This window comes from Crinia signifera, chromosome 2 (genome assembly GCF_055691185.1).
Source record: "Crinia signifera chromosome 2, ASM5569118v1, whole genome shotgun sequence".
NCBI classification, from domain to species: domain Eukaryota; kingdom Metazoa; phylum Chordata; class Amphibia; order Anura; family Myobatrachidae; genus Crinia; species Crinia signifera.
Genome location: NC_139218.1, coordinates 77,687,061 through 77,706,248, shown reverse-complemented (window position 1 = coordinate 77,706,248; position 19,188 = coordinate 77,687,061). Strand labels below are relative to the sequence as shown.

General features: G+C 40.9%; 1 protein-coding gene across 1 annotated transcript in view; it reads left to right on the top strand.

Annotated features, from left to right (window-relative positions):
* Window positions 1-17,630, top strand: part of GLRA2 (glycine receptor alpha 2) — a 201,269-nt gene extending 183,639 nt beyond the window's left edge. Inside the window, exon 9 of the mRNA XM_083172460.1 lies at window positions 15,447-17,630. Coding sequence (XP_083028586.1) covers window positions 15,447-15,728 — 282 coding nt within the window. The 3' untranslated portion in view covers window positions 15,729-17,630. The remainder of the gene's footprint in view (window positions 1-15,446) is intronic.
* Window positions 17,631-19,188: the final 1,558 nt, after the last annotated feature.

Here is a 19,188-nt window from a genome sequence, read left to right as displayed (position 1 = left end):
AGGATGTAAACAGGCAAGGGGTTGGAGAACCAGCTAGTTTATGTAGTGGAAGGGTATGCTTTGATGAATAGGTGAGTTTTCAGTGCCCGTTTGAAGCTTTGCAAGGTCGGAGAGAGTCTAATGGAGCGAGGGAGTGCGTTCCACTGAAGGGGTGCAGCACGGGCAAAGTCCTGTACTCTAGCATGGGAAGCAGTGATCAGGGTGGAGGAGAGATGTCAGTCGTCAGCCGACCTTATAGCACAGGGCGGTGTATGAATGTAGATGAGGTTAGAGATATATGGAGCAATGGTATTAGAGATGGCCCTGTATGTGAGTGTGAGGTGTTTGAAGAGGATTCTGTAGGGGAATGGAAGCCAGTGCATATTTTGTTGAAGGGGAGTGGCAGAATTAGAGCTGCGGGAGAGGAAGATAAGCCTGGCTGCCGAGTTGAGGACAGAGGACAGTGTCTCCCCATTATCCATATCTATCCCTCCTTTGTCTCTCCAGCAGACAGAGAACTACAATATAATCTTCTATTGGGCAGGTCAAATATTACTTTTGAAGAGAAATACAATTAGTGTAGTTTATTTAATTTTGCAAGTGTGCTTTCTTCACAGTCATTGTAAGTACCCCAATGTCACCACTAGGGCAATGGGGTCTTTTGACAAAAGGTGTGGCCAATGCTCCCTCCCCATTGTGCTCTGAAGGAGCCTGCACCCAATAGGCATGTGGGCTTGACGAAATTCCCTGATGACATCACTACTTGGGAGTGGTCTTATGGGAATACTTCCATTTATATTACATCTGGAGACATGCCCAGCACCCTAGAGTGTTTGCATTGCCAACTCTTCAGGGACTTGAGCCATGTCATGCAGTATAATTTCTCACTGCAGCACCCAGCTCCTGGTCACTGCTAAGAACATGATATTTGGAACAGTGACCCTGGGTGCTGTCTGCAGCCCCATTTGTACATCTGGGATCTTCCCATATACTTGCTTGTTGTAAATATCATATGAAAAAATCACATAATATGACAAATGGCACATCAATGTCCAATTTACTTTCACTTTTGCTCCGTCCTTTACATTAATGGATTTGGATTTTCTTACTGCTTAGTATGGCCTCATTAAATAGCTTAACCTACCCATACAGATGAGAGAATGTCAGAGATTCCTTTATTATGTTGGAAGAAGAATGCTTAGCAATGCACTTTTCAGCAAAAATGGAACAGGAAGATGCAATATCCATCCTAATATAAGCTGAGGTACCTCGTCTGACTTTTTCGAGAATTTAAACCTTTCAAGTTCTATTGATATTGGCGATGTGCCGATGCATACAGTATATCATGAACCGTGTTCCTAAATATACCTACCTCACATCTTTGCAAGTTTATTTATATAATCCTGTCCCACAAAATTTCACATGGCAGCACAACTGTGAACATGGTGGTACTCATGATGGTAATCCCTCATGTTTACAGTTGTACTACCAGCGGGTATAAAATGCAGTAAGCAGCCTCTCAACATCCCAGTCTACCAGGTCAACAAAGATTTTCAACATTCTGATTGTCAACAAGCAATCCACATCCCCTGCAAAAGAGCCATTTCACTGCAAAAGTTAGTTTGCTAGAAATTGCTAGAAATACTCTTGTTTATGGTTAGTATATTAGTAAGGGGAGACTCAAATAAAAAAAAACACAACAATGTGTTTTTTATCTGTTACGGAACATGTTTGTTTTACTTGCACTTGCACAGGTGCATACCACCCAACTGTCCAGCTTTTTGCAGGACATTCCCGTGTCCTGGCCGGGGCCGGCAGTGTCCCACAGCACGGGGGGAAGGGAGGCAGTTGGGAGTACCCCCCCTGTCACCCATGAATAGATGCTATTCCTGCAGCCAGAGGGGCTGGGGGCATAGCCAGCAGCTCACAGAGCCACTGAGCATCCCTCCACAGCAGCGACAATGGGGGCATGGCCTCGCAGGAGCATCGCGAGTACAGGCCATTCCCACTAGGCGACACCCCCAAAAATTCACGTCAACCCTCCTCCCGTGGCTGTAACGTTGGATGGTATGCAGGTGCACTCATTACTCACTAACACAGTTTAAAAGATCCAAACTCGGAGCTAATTATTTCACTTGCAAATGTTTGAGGAGACCTGTGCCCTAGGCGAATTAGATTATAGGATATATGTGTATGTGTGCGTGTGTGTGTGTTACTGTATGTAGTTGCAGCCTGTTTCATTGCTAATAACCATCAGAAGGTGCCCAACAAAAACTCTAAACATATCATACCTTCGAACACTCAGTAAACTAGCATATTGCTATGCATACACATATACTTCTACATTAGATCAATTTGCACCTGTTTTACTACATCTTCATTATCATTATAAGTGTGTATACTGGCACCCAGGGCCACCAAGTGGTATGCAGGGCCCCGGTAAAATTTTGGGGCGTGGCCTAATAATGGCAGGCATGGCCACCTCCCGCATTTAGGCCCCCAAAATGTTTAAGGGGGTGAAAAAAACACTCTAAAGTCGAAGGGTGAGTGTTATTGCCCCCCCCCCCCCCAGCAGTAGCAGCACACACTGTCAGTGAGACGCTCATGCTGAGCCTGGCACAGCACATGCTGTAGGTGTGTGCTGCTGCCCGGGAGGGACGGAGGGGGATGCGGGGTTGAACCAGGGCCCCCGCTGGGCCCCTCCAGCAAGCCTGGACCTGGGTAATTAGTACCTCCCCCCCCCCCAGTGGCCCTGCTTGCAACTACCCTATTGGTGCAAAAGCAACAGCTGCCAATTGATATTTATTCATTTGCATGTTGGTGTGTGAAAATATTGTACCCGTGCTGAACTTTGCCTTCATGAAAATATTCCTTCCTTCCCCTGCTCCGCCTTCTTAATACATATAAAATGTGTGTGTATTTCCCAGCACAAAATATATGCTATAAAGGGCATACTGTATGTTTAGCTGTGCATCAGCCACTTTGTTTTTGTCAGATGTGAACATGACATGCCCAGCAAATTGCTTAAAAATGTTTTTAATGTTACTGCAGAAGTGTTTCCTTTCCAGAAGGTACCACTTCCATTAAGCAGTCCAGTAGCTTTAAAGGGATAGTATATCTACTCATATATCGCTACTCATGAGGAAGGCCACTGCCTGGACCTTGTTTTCACCAGGCTATGCTCAGTCTCTGATTTTACTAACACTCCCTTCCCTCTCTCTGATCACAATCTCATAACCCTCTCGCTCTCCTCCATTACCCCAAGCTCACTGACACAGAAATCATGCATGCCTACTCTAACCCGCAGAAATACTAAAGCTATAAATTTTCCACAACTTACTACCTCCCTGCAACAACAGCTCTCACTAATTTCTACACTTACCTCTCCTGACTCTGCTGTTTCCCACCTCTACCAGACTCTTGAAACAGCCCTTGATGAAGTGGCTCCAGCTACCCACTATACCCCACGTAGGCTTAGATGCCAACCATGGCACTCCAAAGCAACAAGACAACTACGAAATCAGTCACGTAAATTAGAACGCCAATGGCGTAAATCTCGTAATATGACTGATTTCCTCACATATAAGACTAGCTACTACTCCTACTGCAATGCTTTGGACACTGCCAAACAAACATACTACCAATCTCTCATCTCTTCTCATGCCACCAACCCTAAGCGACTTTTTAACACCTTCAAGTCTCTTCTGTACCCTCCCCCTCCTCCCCCACCGGCTACCATCAGTGCACAAGAACTTGCCTCCTACTTTAAGGACAAGATTGATAACATCCGAGATGAAATGGTATGCTCTTCTTCTACCTCTAACCCGCTCTCTTCCCTACCTGAACCCTCTGGCACTTTCTCTTCATTTGAGCCCACAAATGAAAAGGAAGTATTTGCACTCTTCTTATCCTCCTACTCTACTACCTCTCCTCTTGATCCTATACCTGCACAAGTTATAAAAAATCTATCTCCTGTGCTTATTCCAACCTTAACTAACATCTGCAATCTCTCTCTTGCTACTGGTACTTTTCCATCTCTGCTCAAACATGCAGTGATTACTCCTATTCTAAAAAAACAGAATTCTGACCCTAACTCTCTCTCTAACTATCGTCCTATCTCTCAGCTCCCATGCCTCTCTAAGCTACTGGAGAGACTTGTCTACTCTCGTATCACAAACTTTCTTAACTCTCACACCCTATTAGACCCGCTTCAGTCAGGCTTCCGCTCTCAACACTCCACTGAGACAGCACTGACTAAAGTGGTGAATGATCTGGTAACTGCTAAGGCTAAAGGTCATTACTCACTACTTATTCTTCTAGATCTATCTGCTGCATTTGACACTGTGGATCACACTCTTCTTGTAGAAACACTACACTCCCTAGGTCTTAATGATACAGCCCTTTCCTGGTTCACATCTTACCTATCTGATCGCTCTTTCAGCGTTCGCTTCTCTGACTCTACTTCCTCTTCACTACCTCTGTCAGTCGGAGTTCCGCAAGGCTCAGTCTTAGGTCCTCTGCTGTTCTCCATCTATACTTCCTCTCTTGGCAAACTAATAAGCTCTTTCGGATTTCAGTATCACTTATATGCGGATGATACTCAAATCTATCTATCAACCCCAGACTTGTCACCAATGGTTTTGGGCCGAGTTTCAGAATGTCTCTCTGCCATCTCATCTTGGATGTCTTCCCGCCAACTCAAACTCAATATTTCAAAAACAGAATTACTTATATTCTCGCCAACTAAGAACAGTTACCATCCTGATATCTCCATCACTGTTGACAACTCGACCATCTACCCTACCCCACAAGCTCGTTGCTTAGGGGTCATCCTCGACTCTGACCTGTCCTTTCTTCCCCACATTCAATCTGTCTCCAAATCATGTTACATGCATCTAAAGAACATATCCAAAATACGACCGTATCTCACACAAGACACTACTAAATCTCTTATACATGCACTCATTATGTCCCGCATTGATTATTGCAATAGTCTCCTGACTGGTCTTCCCAAGAACAGACTCTCACCACTACAATCCATTTTAAATGCTGCTGCTAGGCTGATCTTCCTTGCAAGACGCTCATCATCTGCTGATCCGCTCTGCCAGTCCCTCCATTGGTTACCTTTATCTTACCGTATTCAATACAAAACACTTCTACTAACTTATAAAGCTATTACCCATACTGCACCAGCATATATCTCTCTACTTATCACAAAATATCTCCCATCTCGACCACTCCGCTCTGCACAAGATCTGCGTCTCTCTTCTGCACGGATCACCAGCTCCCATTCACTATTACAGGACTTTCATCGGGCTGCTCCCATCCTATGGAATGCCCTTCCACGCACAATAAGACTCTCCAATAGCCTCCAAACATTCAAGCGTTCCCTGAAAACTCACCTCTTCAGGCAAGCCTATAATGTTTAAGTTCTACATGCATAACCCTCTGAGGCACTTATGTATTATATAGCTACCCTTCTGGACTTGTAACTTGGTGGGACTGCTATGGTATTACTGGTGCCTGTCCTTGTGTTTCCCCCTATATCCCTATAGATTGTAAGCTTGCAGCAGGGCCCTCCTACCTCCAAGTCTGTATGTTGTTACCCAGTTTGTTTTATCACTGTCTACTATTGTAAAGCGCAACGGAATCTGCTGCGCTATATAAGAACCTATAAATAAATAAATAAATAAAAATAAATCTAGTATAAAAATGTCAGCAGCCCACCCTATAATAAGTTGCTGAGCCTCCTCTTTGGTTTTGGGGCCTGTAACCACTGTATTATTTGTATTAATTATTTTGTAACTTTATTGCGGGGTCCAGACTATAAAAATGCCCCCCCACCCTGACGGTCAGCGGTCTGTTCAATGTGATCAGGCTGCTGCTACTGTACCCTGCAGTCAACAGCAGGACTCCCCAAACCACTCCATTCATTAAAAACACTAAATCACCACAAAATATATCCCTTCTCAATGTTTACATTGTACGGTCACTGAAGAGCTAATATACCATGCTCTGTAGCTGTGTAACTGGCCTATATAGAACATTTCCAATATACAAACTTATGGTGTATAATTAATCACTGTCGAAACTGCCATCTTGCTGAAAAGACGGCAATTTTTGACATGAATAGATCGGAAGGAGTTCCGACCTATTCAGTGGCGAATGTTTTTTTTTTTTTGGCAGGTCGAAATGTTCCGACCTGCCGAAAACCAGTTGGTTTGATGGAATGGCAGCTAATCCACCTGCTTTTGATGGAAATATAGCCATAACCGAAAGGTTTTGGCTGTGTTTCCATCAATCTCAATCCGACATAAAAAGATGCCATTGAGGCAGGGAAGATGGCGCCGGGTGAGCAGCAGCAGCTTACACGGTGCTGTCCTCCTGTCCGCCACATCCGCATCCTCCCCTAACCCTGCACCCTCCCGCCGACTCCCGCACCCACCCACCGAATACCGTATCCACATGCCACCGGGCCGGGTGAGAGCAGCTCACCCGGCCCCGTCCAGGCTCCGTCCCGGTTCCTGCAGCATCCCACTACCACGCTAGCTGTAGTACCGTTTCTGGCTTCATAATTAAGGCTATGGGTAAAGGTGTTAGTCACAGTGTTCTCTTAGGAGGTCCCGGATCTCCACAAGTCCACTCACATTCGCCTTCTTGATTAAAAGTTCAGTTCCACGGCACTGCGTCTCCCACTTCTTCACCAACGAGTTCCTGCTTGTAAAAAGTCTTCCTCGGGGTGTTAGCTGGGGATTCATACCCTCCATCCCTAACTCCTCCCTTTCGAATTGCATTATGGGAGTTTTTTTATAAAATGAGCATCTTTAACCGAGATATTATCTAATATCTCCATAATCTGAGAAAAAATACACATACTACACAATCAATTATTTTGGAAAACTTTTTAAGCAAGTGTGTAACAAGCTCAAACAAGCCAAAAGTAGCTTTCCGTATAGCTGGAAGTGGCGCTATCGGGGTAAGCTGGAAAGGTTGTGACTAGTTCCCCTTCACCGTAAGGACCTGGGGTGGAGAAGGGGCAGGGAGAGGAGGACCAAGGGACCCAGGGGCTCTGGCCAGTATTTTAATCTCTTAAAGGTACCCATACACGCACCGATTCTGCCATGCGTTTTGTGCTAAAATAGCATCGCATCGCATGCGTTGTGCATGCGATGTGCATGTGATGCGATAAAAAGTCAGTACAAAAAGTATGTGCAGCACATACTTTTTGTACTGTGTGATGAGATGCCGTGGGAGCGCGCATCTCATAGCACACATCGCATCGGCAGAATCGGTGCGTGTATGGGCACCTTTACCCTGATCTAAGTTACACAGCACCTCAACGCTCATTGTCACATGGTACAATGGCATCATAGGGTCCTTTCAGCGAAGGGGAACTAGCCGCATACCGCTACAGCCTCATTGCTCCTTCCGAGTTCTATTGGAACGCATGCTCCCGGAAGTCTTGCATTCCATCATCCTATTGCTGAAAGTGACGGTCAGGATGTCCTTTGGGATGCAAACACTACTTTAAGCTATAAATCCACTTGAGTCAAAGACATTGATAAAATGCAAAGAATATATAATACAACTGAAGCAGGGTTATATAAGCTAGGTAGGTACTTCAGTAGAAAGATTAATTAACATTGATTTTAAAATAATGTATATTTATGTTGTTTGTTTTAAACTGAACCTTCATTCTTGATTCCGAAAACTTTTCCAACACAACAAAAAAGTCAATCATTATTTGTAATAAAAGCTTCTTTTCTGTTGCCTCTAGTATATCTCATTTAATGAGATTCAGAAAGATGGCATACATATTTATAAATCAGATCTACTATGCTGTATCTTCGGAAAAAAGATTATAATTAACTTTTGCCCCCTTAAGGTGTTTAATACGAAAAGCTTTGGCCAGTTATGGTATTATGACAGCCTAGAGCTCAGAGGTTTTTTTCACTGCTGACATTTTATTTACAATGATTTACATGGTTTATTACAAGAATTTGAAATATTTCAATTTTTTTAAACCATTTATTTTGATATTACTACAGGATAATACAAACAGTAGCATATCACAATACGTATAAGGCACAAAAGGTTAAACAGAGGAGGATCACACAACAGATCCAAACATATCTCTGTGAAAACAGATTGATAATATGTATCAACCATTTTTTAAACATTTTTTACCCAACAAATATTCAGAAAAGAATATTTTTGTTTTTTTAAATAGGAGGAACGCTAATGTTGTTTTACAGTGACACTTTCAGTGCTTCCAACACCCATCTGCATGAGCCAGATGTAATTAAGCTTGAAAGTGATAAAAGGGAGATAAACCACCAGCCAATCAGCTCCTAACTGCCACATCATAGGCTGTGTTTGAAACTTGACAGGAAGGAGCTGATTGGTTGGTGGTTTATCTCTCCATTTTATCACTTTTGAAGCTTAGTACATCTCGCCCCATATGTGTAGTCTTTTAATTTTATATTGAACCTTCTTATAAGGAAAAGTTTTTTCACAAAGCAGCTAATCAAATTCTATCATTTATCTTGCACATTATTAAAAAATATAGCAAGAATGTAATTGGATGGTTTGGGAAACTTTTGCTTTTTGAGGGCCAACATCTCTGTGAGAGATGCCCAGAATATCTGCTAAAAATGCCAACAGCTCTGTGAGGGATGTGTAAAATATCAGCTAAAAATGCCTGAGTTACTCACATTTTAAATTCAAATAAAAAATATTGTGTAAAAAAAGATTATATTTCCTATATAACGTAAACATAACAGATCATTATGATGAATAAATATGTTGGCTTGGCTATATTCACACCAATTCTGACAAATTCATTTGGCACTGAAAGGGTTAAAATGTTGCACAAATCTAGTGGTAAGTTATACCCCTTTTACACCACTGCAAAACCCCAGATTTTGACCTCGTGGACCTGGGTCAGTGGCGGTGTAAAAGATTAACCCGTGTCCCTTTACACTGGACTTTTACCCAGGTCCTGACTAGGGTAAAACAGGGGCAGGACCTTGGTAGAGGGCAGTGTAAACGGGTACGCTGGGTCATCAGACTTGTTCCAACCATGTTCCAAATACCAGGTGGGTGTAAAAGGGGTATAACTACACAAGGAGGACGAGGTTAATGACATTCAGCCTGATTCATGTTTCCCAAATAAATGTAAAAAAATAAGCAACTGGGCAAAACCATGCTGCACTGCAGATGGGGCAAATGGAACACATGCAGAAAGAGATTTAGGTGGGGTGTGTTCATATTGAAATCTAAATTGCAGTGTCTAACATTTAAATCTAAAAAAAAATTAATAAAGCTGTCTAACATTTGTTTCTTACATGCAAAAGCATCCAGTATTTACCCAGCTCTGAAAAAATATAAATGTTTTTGCTCCCCTTGTGTAGCATTCAATTCCACAGCGAGGATGGCTTATTTTCGGTGAGGAAAAGATATCCTCACCGTCAAACCCCCTCGCCGTATTCAATGTTGGAGAGAAAGCCTAGATGCCCTTAAAGGGCGAGGTTCGCCGCAAATGCATTCTGTGGCAAGCACCGCCGTTCTAATAGCCACACTCGGTGTATCCACCTCACTGAAAAGAGGTAGAAATGGAAAGTGAAGGGGAATCAGTTGAATAATCTGACAGCGAGCTATCGGCACTGCTCACCATCATAGCTCACCGTCACAGCATTCAATACCACTTATAGTCTAATCATACAACAAATGTAAATAATCATTTGATAATAAATCATAATAATGATGGTTAATTATACAGCTTCAACATGACTCAATGTGAATAATAGCTTAATAGGAGCTTGAAAAGATCAATATGCAGAAATACCACTATATGTTCCAAGTGAAATATAGTAAGGGTATATCCGGAGAAAAAAATGTGCTGTCTATTATATAGGACAGTGGCTCGTCTTCATGCCAATAGCAGCTACTGCAGTTGTAACAAAAAAGTAAATGTGTGATGAGCCATTATGGGAGGGAAGTGGTATCATCACATGCTATTTATGCTGATACCATTTCCCCCCATGTTAACGTGGCTGTGTGTCGTACATGCCAGAGGTGCCATGCAACCTTGTTATTATCAGTGCTGCTATCTTTAAGATCGTGCTCCGATGTCCAGGGCAGTGTAGGAATTCTCAGTGGCACGGAACATTCGGGCAACAGCAGCTTTCGATTTCAAAAGCTGTAGCTATCCTTGCCCCTGCTGCTGGCTCTGGGCTGCCAGGAGACTGTGTGCATGCCCTGCGGGTGAGAGACATAATTTCAGCACTAGGTGGATAGGAAGTCATGGATTAGTGTTCTTTGTTACAACTACAGTAGCTGCTACTTCCCTCCTTTCTAAAACATTTGCTGTTTAGGTCTACCAACCCCTAGTTTAAGAGCTACTATGGTAAACATAAAGGTCCATACACACTGGGCGACTATGCCCAGCGTGTATGGACAGCAATGATCACGTTCATCGCTGTGGGAAAGTCATTCAGTGCATACACCCCGTGCGGCTTTCCCCCTGCCCGGCGCCAACGGAGGGGGGAGGATGGCTTAGCATAGTGCAGAGCTATGCAAAACCGTCCTCAAAGCCGCTCATCTGCTGGTAATACCAGCAGATGAGCGGCTTTCCCAGCGATTATGCAGGAGCACGTAGCAGCGCTCACCGCTCATCACCGGGCCATACACACTGGGCGGCTTTGAGCTGAAAGCTGCTCAAACATGCTGTTTTGAACAACTTTCAGCTCAAAGTCGCCCAGTGTGTATGGGCCTTAAGTCTTAGTTTGTACATGCGAAGAAAACCTTTATAATCATTACATCAGTGATATGAGTGGTTATCATGCTAGGTACAGTAGCTTACATTCTGGTGATGAATGGTAAACCCTCTAGCAGCAAGGTCCTTCTTCCCAGATTTTGTACAGTTACTACATTCCTATATTGCTTTCATTTACAGCAGCCAGTTCTCTGCACTAAGTCCGTGTTTATCACTTCCCGCTGTTTATTTCTCATTCACCCAACTGCTGTCGCAAATTTCACAAAATCTATCCCCCTAGGGTTCCACTTAGGCTGCTCTTCTTCCTCTGCCTCTTCCGTGCTCTAATTTCTAACATTTCAGCATATTATCAAATATTTATTATTATGATGTGCAGACAGATAAACTATAACTATGTTCAAAACAATGTATTTTCTATATATTTGTAGTATATATATACAGTATACTGTATGATGTCTGAGTATGAATAACTATGTGCTTATTTAAATATTTTCATAAATGTAGGTATTCCATAACACATACAAATGGAGCAGCTCTCATTTGAGCTGCTCCTGGCAATTCTATCACCAATCACCACCCCCCGCCAGCCTCTAACAGAAGGGGGCGCTCACAAGAGACACCCGTGCACCCCATTCTGTCGGAGCCCTCTGCCCATCTCTCCCGCTCCCTGCCCTTCCGCAGCAGCCTGCCCCCCGTTCCCTGCCTGTCTCCCTGAAGCGGAGATGAGCAGAAAAGCCACCAATCACCGCTCCCTTTCGGTTTGCTGACGGGGACGGACGAGCATCTGTATATGCATAATATTATGAACATGTTGGAATACATTCAGTATATTATTATACATATTTGTGAATGTGGGTGTAAACAGCAATTAATATTTCAGAAATGTTAGATTAAAATTACTTTGTGAAATTATCTGCTGAAAACAATGCTTGAATATTGTTAAAAGTTAAATAAATATCCAACACGAGAGTATATTTCGGTGAGTGGCAGTACCTCTGTGTACACAGCCACCACCGCACGTCACTGTATTACATAACATATGGCTGCTTAAGTTCAAAATCAACAAACAGTCTTTGAAAGAGTGCTGTGCTGCACAGTCTATTTTTACATTTGATTCTGATGTCGCGGGGATCCACTGGGATCGAATCGGTATCGGGTGCTGCACAGCATGGTGTGATTTGTATTATGTGCTTTGCGATTTTGACTATATAGTCAAAATAAACAGTGCAAATCACACCGTGTGTATACAGCATAACAGTAGTACTCACGCCAGAGGCAGAACTCTGGGAGGCAATGGAGTCATCTGCCGCCGAGCTCCTGCTCCCAAGGGGGCACCTTTCCTCCACTGTGAGTTTGCATCAGTTAATTGAAAACCGTTTATATCACTTCTGTGGCTGTCTCCTCCTCCCAGCAGGACCATAGATGCCACACTCTCTTTATTCTAAACATAATATCCATAACATACATAAAAATATTTTTTATAAGGTGGTGTGTATGTGTGTGTTTGGGGGGCACCAATATTTATCTTGCCTCCGGGCAACTGGGACGAACTTACGCCACTGACTCACGCTATTTGTTTACACAGAATTGATACATTTGAAATCCCCAGGTTTAGGAGACACATAAAAATACAGACAAAAAAAAGAATGTGCTCTGTGGTTCTATGATCGACGGTATTAGAAAATCCACACACTTTGGGGGTTATTCTGATTCACTCGGAAAGGCACAATCACTCTCTAATAGACAATAGGTGTAAATACTGGCTGCTTTATTTATACACTGCAATATAGATATCAGTTTAAAGTACACCCCCACCCAAATCTAACTCTCTCTGCTCGTTACATCAGCCCCACCTGCAGTGCACATGATTTTCTCCATTAGAGAGTGATTGTGCTTTTCCGAGTGAATCAGAATATCCCCATTTGTGCTAGTGTGCTATGTACAGCATGTGGGTACTTTTTTTAATGTTGTTGAAAAATATTTTTATTGAAGCATTGAATATTTATTCATAGCAAAATATTAACAATCTGTGATGGGGTGAGATTTAATAGGAAGAGAAATTCAGAAAGTGAGAGTGGTTTTGCAGTGTAAATGATTGCCGCGTTAAAAAACTGGAGATTTCTTACCAAATCTCACACTTTCTGAATCTCTCATCCTATTAAATTTCACCCATGGCGTTTGCAATGCCAATTTGTGTCCAATGTACAATAATATTGACTAATGGTAAAATATAAACAAAAAAAGAATTAAGAAAACATGGACTCTCTCTTAATAAAATGAAATGTCAATATCAGTGTCTTGATTTGATAACGGTTGCTGAAACTTTGAAATCTATAGAGTGAGTGATAAAACAACCGATGGTGTAATCCTCTGTAAGCGGGTGAATTTATAGTCATGCTACTCTCTTGCTTATGTAAATGTACACAAGTTCAAATAATGGGTCCTCCTAGGTGATATTAGTAGAGTGGAATTACTGGTCCAATATAAATGTTGACCTCATGTTGTTTCAACACCTCAAACAACCAAATGGGCACAGGAAGTCAGTGGGGCATATAAAAAAAATGTAGTTACTCTTCATACCCATGTAGTCCCGATAGTCCCGTGATGTCTGGTTATATTTGGAGTCTCGTGCTGTGTTATCCATGAGATGTATAGATGTGAGGTAGTATTGTATGCATTGTATATGAAATGATGATTTGGGATGCCGCACTTAGTTGTAAAAGCACAGTATTTATTGACAATATGCAATATCCATGGCATCTCTGCCATGTAGAGCTGTTTTAATTACTAGCAGCAGCGGCTTCAGCCCCATTGGATAGTTTCACAAGAGTCTAAGGGGGCTTAGAAGAAGTGTGACGCCTTATATTGAATCCCAAGTGCTGCATGGTACCTGATACAAACAGTGCTGCAGATTCCCAGGGGAACCAGCGAGCACATATTTTACATATATCGGAACCATATGTTATTATTTGTTAAGCAGTTCCCCCCTGCACTATACAATCAATGCTGCAGCCTACTACTACCTACATTTACATGTAAAAGTTGAACAATAGTCAAACAAGTAAAAATAGCTCTATGAGGCTATGGGAAGTGTGAGTCTGTGAACAACCAAACACTGATCATCCCTATTCTTGCACTTTTTCAAAGTAATGGCAAATGTTTTTCTGCTCTGTGTCTGGGAAAACACATAAGCCAGCTTTGTGGGTGCTGTGGATGCCTAAGCATCCCCAATATTTGTGTTCCCTCTGCCACTAATTCCGCTTTCAGACCGCACTCTAGACCCGGGTTATTGCCGTGTTCTTGCGGCCCCAACACGGGTCAAGGTGCGGTCTGAAAAGGCCACCACGGGTCGAGCAACACGGGTGTTCAACCCTGGTATTGACCAGGGTTGAACACGGCTATGACCCGTGTCAAGTGCAGTGTGAATGGGTGCCTGGGTCGAGTGACCCCTGTCCCGTTCACAGTATGGAGGAGGCAGCACTGTCAGCTCCAAGTACTGCCTCCTCCCAAGCCCCCGATGACGCGCCGCCGCCCAGATTCGCCCCATGTGACGTCACCGACTCGGCAATATGTTGTGTCGGAACTTTCAGACCGCATATGCCGTGTTGCTCTGGGGATGGGACCCGTGTCCTAATCCCGTGTGCGACACAGCATTTGCGGTCTGAAGGTAGTATAATTATGCTTATGCTGGCCATGTTTCAGTCATATAGGGGAGGAAAAGGAAAGCTCCCCTAATGTAGAAAAGTTGGCTTTTATCCAAAGCTAGCGAATCTACAGTATGTTATTTTTTCTATCAGGCAACAAAATGTTATTAATAATAATAATAATTGAAGATCATTAATTAATATGTTTTTGCTTTTTTACTTTCATGTGAATTCTCCTTTTAATAGAAATTGCTGTTCATTTTATGCAATGTACAGTAAGTGCTACTTATATGAAGACATTGTAGAACTGCTTGGCATCAGAAATACTTCACTTTAAATAGATAGAGATTTCTGATTATATTGCACAGACATGATACATTTGATTCAATTTATATAGCTGGGAGTACTTAGAAGAGAAGCACTTATTTATAGCCTAAAGATAATTATATCAGTGTCTATATAGGTCCATTTGTAAGAGAAGTTTCTAGTGTTTTCTTTGAGGAAAAAAATATGCATTTTATATCAATGTGGTCTCATCGTAGTGAAAAGAAAAAACCATGATAACTGGAATAATGAATGTGCTTTGAAAATGAGTCAGAATACATTTTTGCAGTTAAGAATATTGAATTAATTTCTTATCTGTAGATCATTGATGGGGAACCTTTGGCACTGAACTAAATAGCCCAGCATGCACTGCTTCTGTTTTGCTATTTAGCCATGCTAAAACCATTGCAGAGCATGCCGGGATGTGTAGCTCATCAACAGCGGGATTGCCATAGGTTCCCCATACCTGCTATAGATAGGGATTCAATTGCAGGGCAAGTAATGTGAACAATATAGTGAAACAACAAATGGGTCATTCAGAATCCAAATAAATATATTCTGTAGTAATAAATTTAGTATTTTTCTTTATTTAAAGGAGATATTATTTTTTTTATTATTATTATTATTATTATTATTATTATTATTATTAATAAAATGTTCACTATTATGTAGCACAGGGACATTATTTGATAGAATCTGACACATTATTTTTTTATTTTCAGGATGAAGATCTAGTCCGCGAGAGCCGGTTTAACTTCAGTGGCTATGGAATGGGGCATTGCCTACAAGTAAAGGACGGAACTGCAGTGAAAGCAGCTCCACCCAGCCTTCCTCCTCCACCTCCCCCCAAGGATGCAGATTCTATCAAGAAGAAGTTTGTTGATCGTGCAAAAAGGATTGATACGATATCCCGGGCTGCCTTTCCACTGGCCTTCCTTATTTTTAACATATTTTACTGGATTACATACAAAATCATAAGGCACGAAGATGTACACAAGAAATGAGCCACTTATTTATTTTAGGAAACTAAATGCCAAAGTGTGCTTGTAAATAATTTGTGGAAAATTCCCTTGACATCAAGACTGGTTTTATATCCACTTGTACTCATCTTCGGAGACATGATACAGGAACAAAAACATTTAAAGAGAAAAAAAAAAACAATGAATATAATCCTGAAAGACTGAAATAATACTCTCTGGACTATAACATTATCTTCCATTTACCTTTTTCCCAGAATCCATTTTAAATAACTCTTGGGCATTTTTAAAGATGCGGGACATTCAGTATAAATGTGCTTTAATGTGTAGCAGCCAATCAAATGCAAGTTAGACTTGTCCCAGCATAGATCTGCTTGCAATGGGTTACAGTACCTTGGGGATGATTTGACCCATGTTATTATTGAGCCTGTTTGGGTCCAACATAGCCAGCACTGCCAATAAGATGTTAATTACAATCAACTCACTTAAATTAAAATCTTCCATATTATCACGCCATTTATTACCAATTGAACATGTCACCATTTTGATACATACAGGGTGACTTCAAAGTTTGAGATGGGGACCAAATTTTTTAAAGGAATTGTTGCCTTTTTACCATATCTGAAAGAAATCTACTGAGCTACAGTACATTCCATCACAGTGTTAGTATCTAGTGTGGCACCACGTGATTCTTTTGTGTTGACAATGATTTATATGATTCGTAAAATATATACAGTATATATATATAAAGATTTATACTTTGATATCTTGCGTGTGCGTGACTTGACAAAAGAAATCTTGCTTTACTATACTATCGTAATATATTTGGACTAAAATTCAAGTGCTCTGTGGTTACTTTAAGGTCAGCACTTTAAAAGAGATATGCCCAAATGATTTCTTTGCACATGTCTTTATTTTCCAATATATATTGGTTCTTTTTACTCAAGACACTAAGGGAGGTATTCAGTGGCAAAGTAAAGATGGAATTCGAATTCCATCTATTCAATTTTTCAGTTTCTTTTTTACAATTTTTCAGAATCAATCTGAAAAATCTGAAAAGAAGTGGATCCGCAAATCCATGCCTTTTTCCGTGGGAATGCTGATTCAGCTTTTCAAATAACCATGTTTGCAGCCACGAATCCTGGCCGTTTCCCTGGTGAAAACGTTCAGTATTGAATAGTGAAATCCCCTTATTTCTGAAACTCGGAAATACTGGGAAAGATTGAATACCGCTTTAAGAGTTTATTACTGATATTGCATTTACTGTAGGTGCAAAAATATTAATTGGATCACAGCAACCAATCAGCCCATGTCTTTTATGTGTCTAGGTCAAGTTAGATAATGAAAGCAATGGTCTTATTAGCTGTTAAGACAAATTTTGCTCATAAGTTTTGTGTACCTTAGTGCTCTGGATTTACCAAAATTATTGACTGTCTTTACATGCAACTTGAGGTGCCAAACTGTAATGTAGCCGATTGTGCTAACCTCCTGCACTATGGTATTTTGTCACTTGTTTCTGTACGGTGTAGCTCAGTAAAGCTGTATCACTGCCATCAGTGTAGCTGCAGTGGATAGCTCTTTAGATAGAGTGTCAAACTTGTTTACAGGCCTCCAATTTCTATCTTTTGTCAAAATGGCTGTCCTTTCAAATGCCAATGATCAACCTAAGAATTTTAATCTTTTGCTTTGGTTTTCATATCCTGATATAAGTCTTTGGTAAACTACCTATGCGGTTCAGGTCCTTGATACATATTTTAGGTACAAAAGAAAAAGAAAAGAAACAAAAGGTATTTTTACTTATGAATGACAAATGTGCAAACTAACAATGATGTTAAAATTTTACACTTACTGTAAAACATTTTACTTAAAAAAAAAAAGAAAAAAAAAGAAATATTTGTTCCATTCAATAAAGCTCAGTGTGGTAAAACATTGGATAAATGTCTGTGTTTTTTTTTTTGTTTTGTTTTTAAAATATATATATATATATATATATATATATATATATATATATATATATATATATATTACTGTAGAAATAAACTACTATACAGGTTAATTGACAATTTATTCACTTGTATAGGTATTATAAGGAATATATGAGCTTCTATGATATACTGTATATGGTCTAACAAACAAAAAAGGTGGTAGTAACAAGTTGCAGTGATCAATTGGAATATATAAAACATAACTTTTATTAAAAATTTTAATAACAAGATAAGGGGCCAGATACACCATGCTTCAAAAAGTGATAAAAGTGCAGAGTGATAAAAAAAACAGCCACTCCCAACTGTCATTTTTTAAAACACAGTCGGTAACATGGCAGGTAGGAGCTGATTGGCTGGTTGTTTATCACTCTCCAATTTATCACTTTTTAAGCTTGGTGCATCTGGCCCTGGCCTTCAAAACACACAATAAAATTATAAAATGGCAAAATCTAAATTGAGAGAAGTAGAAAGGAAAATAAAGAGACAAAATGGAGGCTATACGTAGTCTTAAATGTATTTTCTAATATGCATGACTAGGGGTATGCGAGTACTGCCATTGCAAAGAGACCAGAGGTCCTGCATCTAACGGGTTACCTAAAAATTTAAAAGCACCTATTACAGTTCATATAATGGGCAATGAAAGATATGATGATACTGGCAAAGACCATGGGTAAAGACTTTGGGGCATTCTCACTGTCCCATGGTCCCTGCTTCTGGCTAATAGGATACCTGGAATGGCAACCACCAGCCAGAATCTCTGCTGTAGTGCCAACTAAAGCACCTGCACTTACTAATGCCTGTGGTCATTCCCCCTTCATTAACCAGGGGGTGTGGTCAGCACTCAGCACAGGGCTCAGCAAAGACCTGTTACAGAACTGGTGATACTGGAAAAGTCTTTTTGACCAGTGCACCTTTTTAATACCTTCTTAATTGTTTGTTGAACCATATTTTTTTGTTTAAGTTAGGAAGTTTTACAATTAGATTATGATGCTTGTTACACATTACATAATTCTCAAATGCACTGATTTTGGCACAACGTCACACATCTCAAAGGGCATAGGGATTTTGTGAAAATGGGTAGATATTATATATAAAGTGGGAGCATCAGGGCAAAGTTTGGGTAGATTGTAGATCAGATTTATATTGTCCTGTTTTGCTTGTGCAGATGTTGGTACGTATGAATTAAGCACATTTGTCAGTAGACAGCATATTTACATTACGACTGACCGTGTAATCTGTAGTGTACTTTGTTCTGTATTTACATTTTACATATTTCCTGGGCTGGTCTAAATCTTAAATGTTAATGAGGGTGCAACATTATTGTGCTCCAGGAAGCTTTCAATCGGAAAACTGCATTCTAGACTGCAAGGACTATTCCAGGTTGACTTTAAATGGTCACATACAGTACTATTGGTAATACCTACTATTACAGGATATACAGCCTATAAGGAGCAGTTAATTTAAATAGTACATCAGCAATAACTGTAGGAAGCGCCAAACAG